The sequence below is a fragment of the Typopeltis vanoorti genome, chromosome 3 (assembly GCF_054136105.1).
Source record: "Typopeltis vanoorti isolate ZY-2024b chromosome 3, IOZ_Tvanoo_1.0, whole genome shotgun sequence".
Classification (NCBI taxonomy): Eukaryota; Metazoa; Arthropoda; class Arachnida; order Uropygi; family Thelyphonidae; genus Typopeltis; species Typopeltis vanoorti.
In genome coordinates this window covers 41,819,242-41,834,632 of record NC_143551.1, presented here as the reverse complement: position 1 = coordinate 41,834,632, position 15,391 = coordinate 41,819,242, and the positions used below count along the sequence as shown (strand labels likewise).

General features: G+C 37.9%; 1 protein-coding gene across 1 annotated transcript in view; it reads right to left on the bottom strand.

Annotated features, from left to right (window-relative positions):
- The window catches only part of LOC150108079 (dynein axonemal heavy chain 3-like), a 1,881,116-nt gene that overhangs the window by 1,311,623 nt on the left and 554,102 nt on the right, over positions 1–15,391 (bottom strand). The window contains exons 25-26 of the mRNA XM_090415945.1: positions 14,970–15,122; positions 5,832–6,063 (exon numbers count right to left, since the gene is read on the bottom strand). Coding sequence (XP_090272071.1) covers positions 5,832–6,063; positions 14,970–15,122 — 385 coding nt within the window. The remainder of the gene's footprint in view (positions 1–5,831; positions 6,064–14,969; positions 15,123–15,391) is intronic.

Genomic DNA, 15,391 nt, shown 5'->3' with positions numbered 1-15,391 from the left:
AGGCCGTTATCTACAGCTTCTACTTTAAGCACACAAGAAATAACCAGCACCCACACATCACTGAATTGGCACAAATCCTCATGTGCAGCCTGCGTCGGAAACTACAAAGCAGGCTTTCACTGGAACTTGTTTATTACAAAGAAACAAGAACTGGCACAAAATTCATAGAGTGGAATCCAAATGGCACCCTGTTCTGAATTGCCGATAACAATACCATTCAACTGAAAGATAATTAAGAGTGATACTGAACTGTAATGTGGACTCTTTTACCAAAAACATAAATCCTCTCTACAATTCATGTATCTTTTGTCTCCTTTCTATTCTATATCTGAAAGGAAAAATTTTTTTTTTCTGTGTAATATATATTCTTATAATATGTAAATAGTCTTTTTGTTGCCCATCTTCCAATGTATATTTCATCAAGTTAAAAAAAAATAAAAAAAATAAAAATATATATATATATAATATTACAGAAAAATATATATAAAGAAGAAATTTAAAAATGATAATGGTGACTTAATGGATGGGTGATATTATCATTATTAACATCTGACTTCCACAGAGTCAGAGATTCATCGTGGAAGTACACACTATTCCACAGGAAGCTCATCCGACCATGCCTTAAACTGCTTCAATGTTGCGAAATGTAAGGTTAAAAATTTGGAAAGCAAAGATGGGATGTAGAATTTACTCTAGGTAGTGATAAATTGTTAGAGGTGGAGGAAATAAGAGATCTTGGGGTGATGAATATGAATCTAAAATTTATAGGACATATTGCCAAAATTGTGAGGACAACAATCAATTCTGAGAATGATGTGAAGGACTGACTTATAGAAATAAAGAGATTCTGGTTTCATTGTACGAGGGTGGTCTGAAACGTTCTTGACCATAGATGGCAACACTATCAGCAAGATTTTTTTTTTCTAAGCTGGTATATATGTCGTAAGCATCCATGTGAAATTGCAAGTCATTTTATGAAGTAGTTTGTTTTATAAGCTGTCTGAAGCAAAAGTGTTCTCAGTACCCCTTGAAATGGATACAATTGAGTATCATGCGGCTATAAAATTCTTTGTAAAAGAAAGTTTAATGGCAAAAGAAATTCATTCAAAGTTCATAATTGTTTATGGGTACTCTTCTCCTTCATTTCTGACAATTAAGAAATGGGCTGCCAAGTTTAAACGTGGCCGTACCAGCCTTGAAGATGAGCCACGTGAAGGATGTCCAAAAAGTGTAACAACACCAGAAATCATTGATTAAGTGCACGATATGGTATTGGATGACCAGCTAGTCAAAGTGAGTGAAATTGCTGATACTATAGGCATTTCAAAAGAATGTGTAGGATATATTTTGATTGAAGAATTGCAAATGAAAAAGCTTCGCACAAGATGGGTGCCATGCTTGCTCACAGAAGATCAAAAATGCACTCACTTGCATGAAAATTTCTGAACAGTGCATGGAAACCTCAATAAAGGTCAAAACCAGTCTGTGTAGTGACCTTTCCCATAATGCATAGCATTATACATGTCTGAAAGGATATGTGCTTTGTATTATGAGAAACTAAGGCAAGTGATGTGAAGTCATTAGACTCTATATACAAGTTGCCCAGTCCTGAAGTTGCTTCAGGCACAAACTTTGTTTGCTTACACTTGAACAAAGGATTAAACCAAGAATATAATTTCTTGGAATCTTTAATTTATAGTATACCTATCAGACAGCCAATTCTGAACCCAGTTGACTAACCCGACATCTAAACCCATGTGCTGCAACTGAAGTATCACCTTATCATGTGACACCTTTGCAAAATCAAAAAAAAAAAATCAAAGTATATGCCTTTCCCTCATCAACTGCTCTTGTCACTTTATTATAAAAGGCAATCAGAGTATAGCAAGAGTGCCCCTTAACAAATCTATGTTGATTCTCACAGAGAACATTACCCTCATCTGCCCAAAGCTGTAAATGGTCCCTCACCAATTTCTCCAAGACCTTAACAACTACTGATGACACACACAAACTGGCCTATAATTAGACACTTCCAGTCTGCTACCACCCTTATGCAATAGCACTATCTTACCTTCCTTCCATTCCCTGGGTACCTTTCCCATAGTCAGACTTTCATTAAAAAGTCAGGTCAACAGAGCTCTCAGTTCTTTATCACATTCTCTCAAAACCCATGGTGAAATATCATCCAGTTCCCCAGCTTTAGTGACATCCAGAGTACTCAGTATTTGGAACACACTCTCCTCTTGCACCTCTAAACCTCGAACCTGCCCTATCCCTCTAGTATTAAAACGTATTTCTCCAGGTTGAAATACTCCAATAAAGTGTTCATTGAACAATTCCACTATGTCCTCTGCATCAGTCACTCTATTCCCATTTTGATCCCACATTGTCATTCTTCAGCAATCATTTCTTCTCCTACTCGCCACATAGCTAAAAAATTCCCTAGGATTTTCTTTGGATTTTAATGCCAATCTCTTCTCATATTCCAGTTTTGCCTTCCTCACCATACTAGTCACTCTCCTGGCCTGAGTCTTATATTCCTCATGCACCTTCTCTGCACCCCTTTCCTTATATCTCTTCCATAATCTCATTTTCACCAGCAGTTCTGTTTGATATTGTTTGTCATCCACTTTACACTAAATTGTGTTTTCTTCTTCACTTGTAGAATACAGCTTACTATTGCTGCTAACAAATATTCCTTCACAATTTCCCAAGCACTAATGATATCTCACCCTTCCAATTCCTCCCACCATGGAACTGTCTCAAGTTGATAACTAAGACTATTATTCATTTTAGAAATTATGGACTTTACAACCATGTTATAAATAACTCTTTTAATTTCCCAACGTTTCGATCTTCATATTAACCACCTTACCAGTGGTTATATGATATCCATCATATATTTCAATATTATATCAATGGTATTACAATTTTAATATGCACTTTGCATCCATGGTAATGTGGATGTATATATACATCCTGGCCGGTAGTGTGGTTAAGATCATCATCTGGAGCATATACAAATATACAGGACAAGTTGAGTTGCATTACATACAGTAAGGTAGAGAAACAATGATTTGATCACAGGTTATTCTATTAGCATGACCTCCAGTGAAAAAAAAAAAAAATTCAAATGAATTAATTATTTAGAAACTACATCAAGCTAAATTCTATTTATGATAACATGAGCAAACATTCTTTCTTATAGATAGTTTTCTTTCAGTAACAATTATGTCCTATTTTTTAGCATTGCAATTGTTATTTTTGATTTAGGATCCTGGATTATCTACAATCCTGTTTATAGTTACTCTTAGAGAGGAAGGTTCCGTGGGTCGAATATGTGCCTTCCATATGTTTGGGATTTTTAGACAATCATTATTGTTCAGATTGGGGTGGTTGATAATAATCTAACAGGCTTCCTTAAATTTGCATTCATACCATGTTTTGGTGTGATGTAAACAACTAGTGCTTTTCCATTCAATTCTATATAAGGTGTTCAGAGCATGATCAGAAAGGCCAGCTTCACCATAGTTATTATATTTAATGTGTCATTTATGTTCTTTTTGTCTGATAGGAATCGTGCATCCTGTTTCCCCTATATATGGTATGTTACAGGTGCAATAAATACGGTATACTCCAGGGTGAGCCAGCGGAGGGAGTGGGTCTTTGGATGAGTTAAGTAAGCTTTTTAATTTTGCAGGAGGTTTAAAGGTGGCTTTGAGGTTGTATTTTTGAAGTATTCTGTTTATTTTATCTGATGTCCCTTTAATGTTAGGAATGGTTACAGTTTTATTGTAGGCTGGTAAAAACAGATAAAAGAGTTATTTATAACATGGTTGTAAAGTGCATAATTGCTAAAATGAATGCTGATCACTGTGCAGCACTAAAAGAAAGAACTAAGACTATTATAATCACCTGCCTTATAATTCCATATACATTCCCTTTTCTGTGATAATACTCCTGCATGTGTATTCATCTTCCAAGTCAAAACCACATGGTCACTCTCTCCAACTGAGGGGAGAGATGTCATCTCAGTTATTATCAGCTCTTCTAATGCTATGACGAAATCCAAAACTCTTGAGCCTCTTTTTCCCCTCTATTATATGTTGCCTAAGACATTTGTCCCTCAAGAATTCTAGAAATTCCATTCCCTTATTACTACATGCATTTTTTCCTCTTCCCAGCTTATTCTGCTGCAATTAAAATCTCCCATAACAATCACCTGTGCTCCTTGGCTTGTAGCAACACCTCACCAAATATCCTGTCTTGCCCACCTCTACCTCATGTCATATGCTTTCAAAGCCATTAGTGTCACTGCCTTCCAAAGCCTCTACTCTTACAGGATAAGTGATGACTTATGATAAGTCATCACTTATCATAAGCAGTACTCCACTACCAAGTTTTCCCTTCCTATCCTGCCAAAAAATGCTGTACCCTGCTACTTCTATTTCTGTTATTATATCATCTTCCATCAACCATGACTCAGAGACACCAATAATCTTTGGCCAGGCTAATGCTATGAATGCCAGTAATTCATCGCCTTTATTCTGGAGACTCCCGGCATTAGTATAAAGCATAAAAATGTCACTGCTTCTATACCTATCATTATCTCCTCCAGAACCCACTGGACTCAGTGTTACCTGATATCGTCCCCCTTTCTCCAAGCACCCATTCTCACAAGAAGCCATCCCTGCTAACATCCACACTGGGAATTCTAGTTTCCCTGCATTGACACACCAACTCATTCAGAAAAATAGCAATCTCTCCAGACTGTTGGTTCCAACACTCCCTCGAATTCTTCTCACTCTCTCTCTCTCTCTCTCTGTCTATCTGTTTCCATTCTCTCTTCTTGTATTTTTCAGATAACTCTCTCTCCTTTCCTTTCTTCCACTGTTTCTATTCTCTCCTCTTCATTCATTCCCATACTTCTCTCTCTCTACTGCTCCTATTCTCTAATCTTCTATCATTCCCATAATTCTCTCTCACTCCTACTCGCATTCACCTTGCATTCATCTCTTCCATTCGCCTAATCTCATCTTTCATACTTCTCATCTCATTCCCAAGACATTCCACCATCTCTTTCAGCTCATCTCTCTCTCTCTCTCTCTAACGGCAAGTTAGCCACTCATACTTGCCATTTATCCTATCAATCATGACCATCTCCGAAAATGTCACAATCATTCAAGCCTTCCACACTCCCCACTCTTATTTCTTCATTCATATTTTGCTGTTCGTTATTCTCACTTATCACACTACTCGTCTCTTGAAGATCTCCCGCTCCTGACACAACGAGGTGAGATATCGTAGCATCTAACTCAGAATTCCTCCCATTGCCTATATTTTAAGCATATATGCACTCCCCCTTCTCTCACCTGCCACATATCCATCTGCTGGGAAGCACACATGCTACGTCCCGCATGTCACAAAATCCTTTATTATCTTACGCAAAACAGAGTCCTTGAATGGGGAGGACTTGGTGACACGCCATTTGTAATTGGATCAGTGGCAGCCACCATAATTTATATTGTGCTGAGGAACTACTACAACTAAAAGATGATTATGATAATAATAATATGGCAAAGGGACTGCATTTCTTGTTATAGGCAATCCTCTCTGAAAGCAGCTATGAATGTGAGGTAATCTGGTTAAGTGTTCTCCTCAGGATGCAGGATTATTGCACCTTGTAAATGACATGATAGCTGACTTGCACTCATTATCAATGTTCTTTCAACAGATATGCATTGTATAGAGGTTTTGCTGGATAGGAAGGTTAAATATAATTAAACAAAAGATTTTATAAAATTTTAAATTTAAGTATTCTGTATACTTGCCATCAGACCATTCATGTGATATTGGATCAAAGCTACCATATAACTGGCCCATTGTGATAGATTTGGGATTAATGATCCGATATAAAACTTTTTGTTCTTCCATACCACAACTGGGTCCTAATTTATTTATATCACTTAAAGCTGCAGCCAGAACTTGATAAGCTGATGTTTTTCCACCCATTGGATCACCAACAATCATAAGTCCATGTCGAACAAGGATCATTTCATATACCTAAATTAATAGACACAAACTAAAATTATGAATGTAATAAAAACACATTTATATCAAAACTTATAAACTGAATGATAAAATCGATTAAATGAGCATGCAGCCAATTTTTTTTTTTCATCTACAAGAACTTTTAAAAATTATAGCATATAAACAATGTAAGTAGGAAAAGGATTACAGAAATCCTGCTCTAGGAACCAAAACCTATCCATTTCAAGCCTCAATAAGCAGGGTTATGACCTTGCACTAGGTTATGAAAATCAAACATCTTCATCTTATTTGTTACATAATATTCATTATTTGTTATCATCTTATTTGTTACATAATATATATTCTTCATCTTACTTGTTACATAACAAAAAAAAAATCTTTGATTTACTTTGATCTGCTTAGATAATTTTCTCACATAATTTGATTTAGCCTTCCTTACATACCATCATCCTTCTAGAAAGTATTTTTAACTTGGGTATAGTTATGTTAAAGATACCAAGCAATTTTAAACCTGGTTTTACTCCATTTTGCTCCACCTCTACCACGAGTTGCCTTGGTCTTGCACTACCTGTAGGATCAGCTAGTCTTGCATAAATTGCAGGCGCAAACTTGACATTTTGTCTGTTTGCTTACTTGGAAAAAATGGAGTAAAACCAGGTTTAAAATTGCTTGGTATCTTTAACATCATCCTTGGTATCTAACATCATTCTATTGCTCATCAGCATGCTGATCACCTTTTTCTTTATATTCCCTCCAGAATTTTTTTTTCCCAGATCCTGCTTTATATCACTTCTCATCCACTTAACCCACACTTGGTTTACCCACCTGACCCTGTGTATGTATGATCTGATACTGCTTCTCTCAAACTATTTATGACCACTTCACATTCACTGCTCATTCTTTACTTGTAGCTTCTTAAGCCTGACACTGCCCCAAGCTACTTCCTAGGTCTGTCATAATTACCAGCTTTATAGTTCAACATAATCCCTTTTTTGTCAGAGAATTTCACATTTTGTAACCTTCAAGAACAAAACTTCATTGCCATTATATCTGATTGTAGGTAGAATGTGTGGTTAGCCTAGTGGCTATGCACTTCACAACCATATGCCTGGAGAAGGGGTATCCTGGGTTCGATTCCCGTCGACGACGTGAGGAGCTTAAGGATCATCCTCAGCCATAGCCAAGTTAGCCAGTCTTGGGTGTGGACAGCAGGGTTTTTTCCCCAGTTTATCTGGGGTTTTTCAACCCGCAAGCAGGTAAACCGGCCCCGTGAACACACACGGATACAGTCAGGAATACTTAAGACAATCCCTCCAGCCAAAGGTCTGAATTGTCAGCTATGCCAGTCCCAAGCCCGGATAAAAATAGGGGGATTGAGGTGGTGCTGTACCTCCCCGTAAAAGGGGCTCAAGGCTGTTGGATCACCATACGAAATGAATAAATGAATGAGTAGGTAGAATGTCCATCCTGGTTATGGATATTCTTCTAATGCTATTACCAGATCCAGTACTTATTTCAGGTTATTATACCTATATATATTCCACTTCCATCTTGCCATGCACCCTTTTCTCCCTCCAATCTATGTACACCATAGTTGAAGTCCTCCATAAAAATAAGAACTCAATATGCACTCACTGGGCTAAATTTCCAATGCATGGCATCAACATCTTCCTCTGCACCTACTGGCCTGTAGCAGCAAGCAATATATTTTACACTGTGCACCTCTCACCCATACCAGGTAGCCTCAAAAGAACCATCTCCCCAAGAAATATACGTACCCCTCAGCTTTAATATTTGCTAGTTGAAGTTTTCTAGCAATCATTAATAATAAACCACCTCCTCTCCTATTCACTCAATCCTCTCTCAAAATATAATATTCCTTATATTACAGCACTAAATTTATCTGATGTAACAATTCTGATGTATAATCCCGATAATGAACATTATCGGGAAGTCGCCACTAGAGGGATTCGTAGTGTGTAGTGTTTGTGAAAGCTCCTGATAAGATAAGTGGTATTTTCAGTTATCGTTGATAAATTTACTTTAATATTGCATAGTTTTGTTTGCCTTGCGTATCTTAGTGCATCTGTTTGTGTATATTTGGTGTTTTATAATTTATAATTTGATAAAATACGTTACAAGTAAGTATGGCTCCAGTATGAAGGAAAATGGCAGCCAGCAATGATGGTTCACCATCTTCTTTCAAGAACGGTAATATAAAGGAGATGATTCAGCGTACTATCTGTGAAATGTACGCTTTTCGGAGTGCGGTCGGTGTGTGGTTAGATGAACAACCACACACCGACGAATAATAAAGGAGTGAATGTGTGTAGAAAATGTAGGGAGAATGAGAAATTGAAGTGTATTTCGGATCGTGAGTGTGATATTTTTGTCAAACTTCAGAATGAAGAAAATAGCGATATGACAAGAAACGGCAAGGTTATACCAGAGAATTGTGAGAGTGTGAATGATAGTATTAATGGTTTTACAGAGAATAAAAAAGATGAGATACATGCAATGAGTGAGATCGCATTGTTGAATGGTGCGATACAAAGGGCAAAACAGCAGATAGAGCATATGAGCAAAAGTTGACTGAATGAACCAGCCAATAATAAAAAGTAAGACAGGAAAAATAGGCATATGAGTGTGAACATGAAAAAAATGAAGGATAGAGTGCTGTATGGAGACTCGTTAGTACAAGGTGTGTTAGTAAAGGATTTGACAAAATCGTACCAACCTGGTGCGACCATAAAGGATGTAACTGAGTCTATTAGAGAGCAAAAGGAAAGGGTGAAAGAAATGATTGTTGTGGCAGGTACGAATGATTTGAAAGGAGATAAAATGGAAGTGATAGAAGACCTGAATGAATTGTTTGAGGTAGCAAAAGAAAAGAGTGAGAGAGTTAGAATGATTAGTCTTTTGCCAATGACTATTAATAATTGCGAATGACTTTATGTGTGGGTTATGTATGACGAGTGGTGTGGAATTTGTGGATGTGTGGAGTGAGTTCGGTGGGTGAAAGGATCGATATAAGATAGATGGCTTGCATTTGAATGGTTATGGTGTAAGGCGACTTGAGAAAGTGTTGCTGAATGTAGTGGATGTGCAAATTTAGGGAAACTAGATTTATTAAGGGGGGAGGAGTAGATATACAGTCCTTAGGGAGGCAGATGAATGTATGAATGAATATAATATGCCCGAGCGAATAAGGACAACAAATCAGAGTGGGAGAGTTAACATAAGGCATCAAGGTAGGGTTGGGGCAAATGGAGGTCTTAAATTCATGTACACTAATGCTAGGAGTATTAGGAACAAGAAGGAAGAGTTTTTGGCCATGGTTGGCATTTCCAGACCACAGGTTATTGGTATTAGTGAATCATGGCTGACTTTAGATGATATAGCTAGTGGGATTGAATGTGATGAATATAGTGTGTTCACGAATGACAGGGAGAATAAAATGGGGGGAGGAGTATTGTTGATGATAGCTGATAAGCTACAGCCAAGGAGAATAGAAGTTAAATTTCAGGATAGAGAAAAGAGCACATTTGAGGCCATTTGGTGTGAGATTGTGACTAGCAGAACTAAATATACAATTGGGTGCTGCTATAGGCCAGGTGATGGAAAAGATAGTGGTGACAGTATGCACAAGCAAATAGAAGAAATAAGTGGAGGAGAATAATTATTATGGAAGATTTCAACTATGGTGGCATTGATTGGAGTGAAGAGAGGACACACGGGAGGAAGGAATTGTATTTTATGCGGTTATTAAGGGTTAACTATCTGCGACAGCATGTAATGGAAAATACTAGGGGTCAGAGAGTGCTTGACCTAGTAATTACATCTGAGGATTTGGCTGTAACAAGTATGACCACATTGCCACCAATTAGTGAGAGTGAGGATAGGGTCTTGACTTGGGAGGTGGCTAAAGGTGTGGAATTTTCAATTAAGATAGGGTACATGTGGAATTATCAGGCTGGAAAGTATGACAAGCTTAGGAGTTTGATTGGTTCAGTGCCATGGCATGTACAACTGCAAGGACTAGAAGTTGACAGTGCATGGGAGGCAGTTAAGAAGTGTTTGCATGAAGCAATGGCTGACTGTATACCTAGAGTCCGAATAATAAATCAAGTAGGGGTTAAATGGATGAATAACACCATTAAGCTTGAGTTGCAAAAAAAGAAACAACTATGGAGGGAATTTAAGGAGAAAGGTGACCGGCAGGCACATGAATGGTATAAAGCGCAGGCCAGAAGGGTAACGAGTGGGGTAAGAAAAGCAAAAAAGCATTACGAAAGAACATTGGCCATGCAGGCTAAAGAGAATCCTAAACAGTTTTTTAGATATGTTGCAAGTAAAAGGAAAAATGTACATGGCAGAATGATTTTAAAGAATGCCGATGGTAGGGAGGTAACTGAATCAGTTGATATAGTTGAGTTACTGAGTGAGCACTTTGCAAGTATATATCATCCAGGTGGTAACATTGCAGAAATGAATAAACCAGTAGATTATAGGGGGAATTGTGGTGAATGAAGTGGAGGTCAGCAGTCTATTGCATAACCTCAATGTCAATACATTCGTGGGATTGGATGGTATACCAGCTCGTGTTGTACGAGAAGCAGCTAAAGAATTGTCAGTACCCTTGACCATTTTGTTTAATTTGAGTCTCGGGTTTGGGTTAGTCCCGAGCGGGTGGAAAGAGGAGAAAATAGTTCCACTGCATAAAGGTGGTTCCAAGACTGCTGTTGTAAATTACCGACCGATTAGCATATCAGGAATCATTGTCAAGGTCTTAGAAAAATTAGTCAAGAAAAGAATACAGGATTGGATAGATGAAAATGGGATATTGTATGGGGGACAACATGATTTTGTGAAGGGTAGATCATGCCTCAGTAACTTGCTCACGTTTTATAACACAGTGACGGCTGAACTGGATAGGGGTAATGGGTTTACAGTGATACTACTGGACCTTGCCAAGGCCTTTGACAGGTTACCACATGGAACCCTAATCAGTAAACTGGAGCAGATGGGGATAGATATAGGGTTGGTGAGATGGATAGGAGGGTGGTTGAAGGAGAGATACCAGAGAGTGGTTTATTCAGGAGTGGAGTCTAAAAGACAGCTTGTGACAGTGGTGTGCCGCAGGGCTCTGTTCTTGGACTACTGCTTTTCAATGTGTTCATCAATGATATAGGAAAGGATCTGAGAGGAAGTTTTCACTTGTTTGCTGATGATGCAAAGTTGGGTAGAGCAATTGTGAGTGCACAGGATGTCAAAATTTTACAGGATGATTTGGATAGTTTGGAGGACTGGGCTAGGAAAAATGGATGTCAATTTAATGTGGCAAAGTGTAAGGTTATGCACTTTGGGGTGAAAAGAATAGCAGCAGTATATCGCATTCGTGGATATACTGCTGCTATTATAACCGTACTCCAGGAGATTGATGAGGCCAGGGGTTTGGGAGTGTTGGTGGATAGGGAATTGAAGTTTAGGGGGCACATTGCAAAAGTGACTAAATCAGCTCATCAAACCACTTGGCTTCTGAAAAATACTTTAACATGCAGAGACAAACAAGTTGTTGTTCCTCTGTATCAAGCCTTGATAAGACCCCATCTGGACTACTGTGCCCAGTTATGGGCACCAGGGTTTCTTCGTGATGGGAAGGAAGTGGAGAGGATCCAGAGATGAGTGACCAAGATGATAGCAGGTCTGTGGAATTAACCTTATGAGAATAGGTTGAAGATTTGTGGGTTGCAGAGATTGGACGATAGGCAAAGGAGGGGTGATATGATTGAGACATTCAAATTACTGAAGGGTTTCTATAAAACTGATCCAGAAGATATTTTTGAAAATATGACTGGTGGTGGGAGGACTAGGGGCCATGCATGGAAGCTGGGCAAGAGCATGGTTGATAAGGGTGTTAGAGCTAGGTTTTTTACTTGGAGAGTGGTGAAGGAGCGGAATAAGCTTCCAGACTCTGTTGTGGATGCTACGACCGTGAATGTGTTCAAGACAAGGTATGATAGATACTGTGTCAATGTCGAATAGTTGTTCTTGACATGATGTCAGGGCCTACCTCGATGAGTCTATCGACTCCTTGGAGTTGCCCGGAACAATAATAATTATTATCTCACCTCCATGGAGTGAGAGACTCATAATGGGAAGTGCACTATTGCACACAATGCTCATCTAACTATGTCATAAATTGATTCAATGTATCTACATTCACAAAAATCTCAAGCAATGCATTCCACTAATGCAAAGAACCTGCTCCTCATTCCTCTGCTGACATTCTAGTTATACAGTTTCCAGTGATGGTCCCTTCTATGAAAAATTTCTTCCATGTCAACCTGATAACAACCACTGACTAGCTTGTATGTCTCAGTCATATTCCCCCCCCCCTCCTATTCATGAGGCTCTGCAACTTACATTCTCTCAATCTGTCCTCATACTCCATATTCCAAAGACCACTGACTACCTTGGTGAATCTTCTCTGGACCCTTTCCAACATATCCTCATCACCATGAAAACCCGGCGACTAAATCTGAGCACAATAATCCATATCAGGCCTGATCAAGGTCTTACACAATGGAATCATAACCTCTCTATTTCTGCATGTCAGAGTCCTCCGCATCATTGCCATTATCCGACATGATGTCTTCACAACTTGTGCAATGTGGCTACTGAATTTCAGGTCCTTGTCCACCACCACTCCTTGAGTAGTAGTGGTGGACAAGGAAAAGGACAATCTCATCACCTTCTTTATACTCTTCATGTAACTAATTGTAACCATTATTCATCTTGTACTGCATCCAAATTACCTTCTTCTTCTAGATTTCATGCTTAAGCCCCTAATTCATTCATTTTACACCTAACTTATTCAGCATTTTGGCCTTCAGAATACATTCACATGTTGATGTTGTTATATATTTCTTTGTCAGTTCCCAGGCATCATTTATTTCATTACTGCTCAACTCCTCTTTCCATACTACAGCTCCAAACTGTCTCTTAAGCTTATCATAATCCAGCCTTGTACTTTCATATATATCCTTTCTTCACAGAAGTATGCATATGGTTAGCCCAACTCAGGTGGTCACTTCATGATCACTCTCACCAACAGTAGGAAAGTGCAAAACGCCACTCAGAATTACATCCTCTGATGAAATAATCAGATCTAAAACTCTCGCTCATCGTGTGCTCTCCATTACATGCTGTGCGAGATAGTTATCTCTCAAGAACTTGAGATATTCATTTTCCTTATTCTCAAATGCCATCTCTTCATTCTAATCTATACTGCCATAATTAAAATCACCCATAATAATTACCCTTCCTTTGTTCACTAATCCAAGTTGTTTATCCATTTCTTCATCACCACCCTCCACATTCCTTGGCCTATAGCAATGTCCAACTAAATATGTCTTCCTTGTCAACCTTCACTTTACACTACACTGCCTCATAACCATTGCCACTATTTCCCTTTTTCATGTGTACCTTATGTAGATATAATTCATCAGCAGTAGATATAATTCATGTTAGGATATCATCTTCATTCAACCATGTTTCACTTATTCCAATGATTTTGGGGTAAATAAACTCAATCACTGAAATCATTTCATCTCCCTTATTTCTGATACTTCTGACATTTGTAAACAAACACAGGAGTTCACTTTTTAGGTCTATAACCAGTCCTATCTAGGCCACTTGTTGATTTGATTTCCACATCACATCTGCCTTTGCCCAATCATCTTTATCATGCTTACCACATATATCTGCTCAGTCTTAACTTCCCACCCACATCACAATATACTCCATCTCCATACACACATTCACTGTTATTTTCAACATCCACATCTCTATGCCACATCTCCCTGTCCACCTAAGCTTCATCTCTCTCTCTCATGTTACTACTATTTTCACTGCCAAGCACTTCTGTCTCTTCAATAACACTCTCCTGATCTTTCACTTCATCTCTTACTTCTGATCTCTTGCTTACATCACATGTTGTTCTTCCTTCTAGAAACACTTTCTCCAGTGCACTCACTCAAAAGCCATTCAAATGCAATCCATCAAGCTTATATAATTACATTCTTCCTGCAAACACATGGCACACATCCACAAACAGTACTCTCTTCTCCTCACACAGCTCTGCTAGCATACCATTCACGATTCTGGCTCTCTGTCTCAACTCATCATTATCATACCTGGGCATCATGACAACCTTTCAGGAAGACAAACACAGACTGAATGTGAATAAGAGTATTTTCATTCCTACTAGTCTGTTTGCATGCACATGCTTTAGATATGTGTTGTGACCATGAATATCTGGTTGACTAAGTTACATGCTGACATGATAATTTAATGGCTAAATAAATTGATTATTAAATTATTATTTGTAGATATGATTTCTCCTCCAATAACATCAACATGAATGATATTCCATGTACAAGAGTGTCATTTGCAGACCTTCATTAAATTGTATGGAAGAGATATGATTGAGTCATATTTGTTAAGGGACACATTTGTTCCTTACCAAATTGTTTTTGGAAGATGTGGAGTAGAGCAAGAGGTAATTCCTAGAAACTGTGTAAAGGATGATGTGTGCAAGAGTGAAGGGCAGGAGAGGAGAGAAGCAGGTACTTTGCTTAGAGTGGCTGGCAAATGGAGAATGTACTGTGTGAGAATGTGGTGAGTATAGTAAGTGCAGAATGCAGAAAGTGATTTGAAAGTTTTAGACAAGGTTTGATGAACTTTGTGTGTAAACCTCCCTCAAAGAGTCTTTTGACTCCATGGAGATCTGGTGCTAATAATAATAATAATAATTACAATAGATGAGCAATATAAAAAATTGTATGTTTATATCATGATTTTGAGTAAAATTATTGATTATCTATAATCTATATTGTAGTACACAAAGAATTTACCTGGATTATCTTTTCTACAAACCATGGAACTCCTTGGAGATTTTTTACTTTGATATTATCACATAGAGCTTTGAACATCACAACATAATCAGGTTTTGGTAGAACAACTCCAGGAAATAAATCTGAGATAATACCCTCAAAAAGTGGAACATCCTAAATGTAAAGTAACCCTATAAGCAATTCAGTATATCAAAAATGAAATAGAGTACATAATAATAATATGGCTATGTAACAATAAATTGCCATTTTAGTCGAAAGCTTTTATTTTCATTTTTTTTTTCAGATTTTACAACGTTTCTTTTTCATGATGCATCGTTAATAATATTAACAATGTTATTAACGATGCAATTTGCACTGCATTAATCACACCCTCAGTTAATGCTTCTGCACACTCATCACACTCTCCAAGTAATAATAAATAT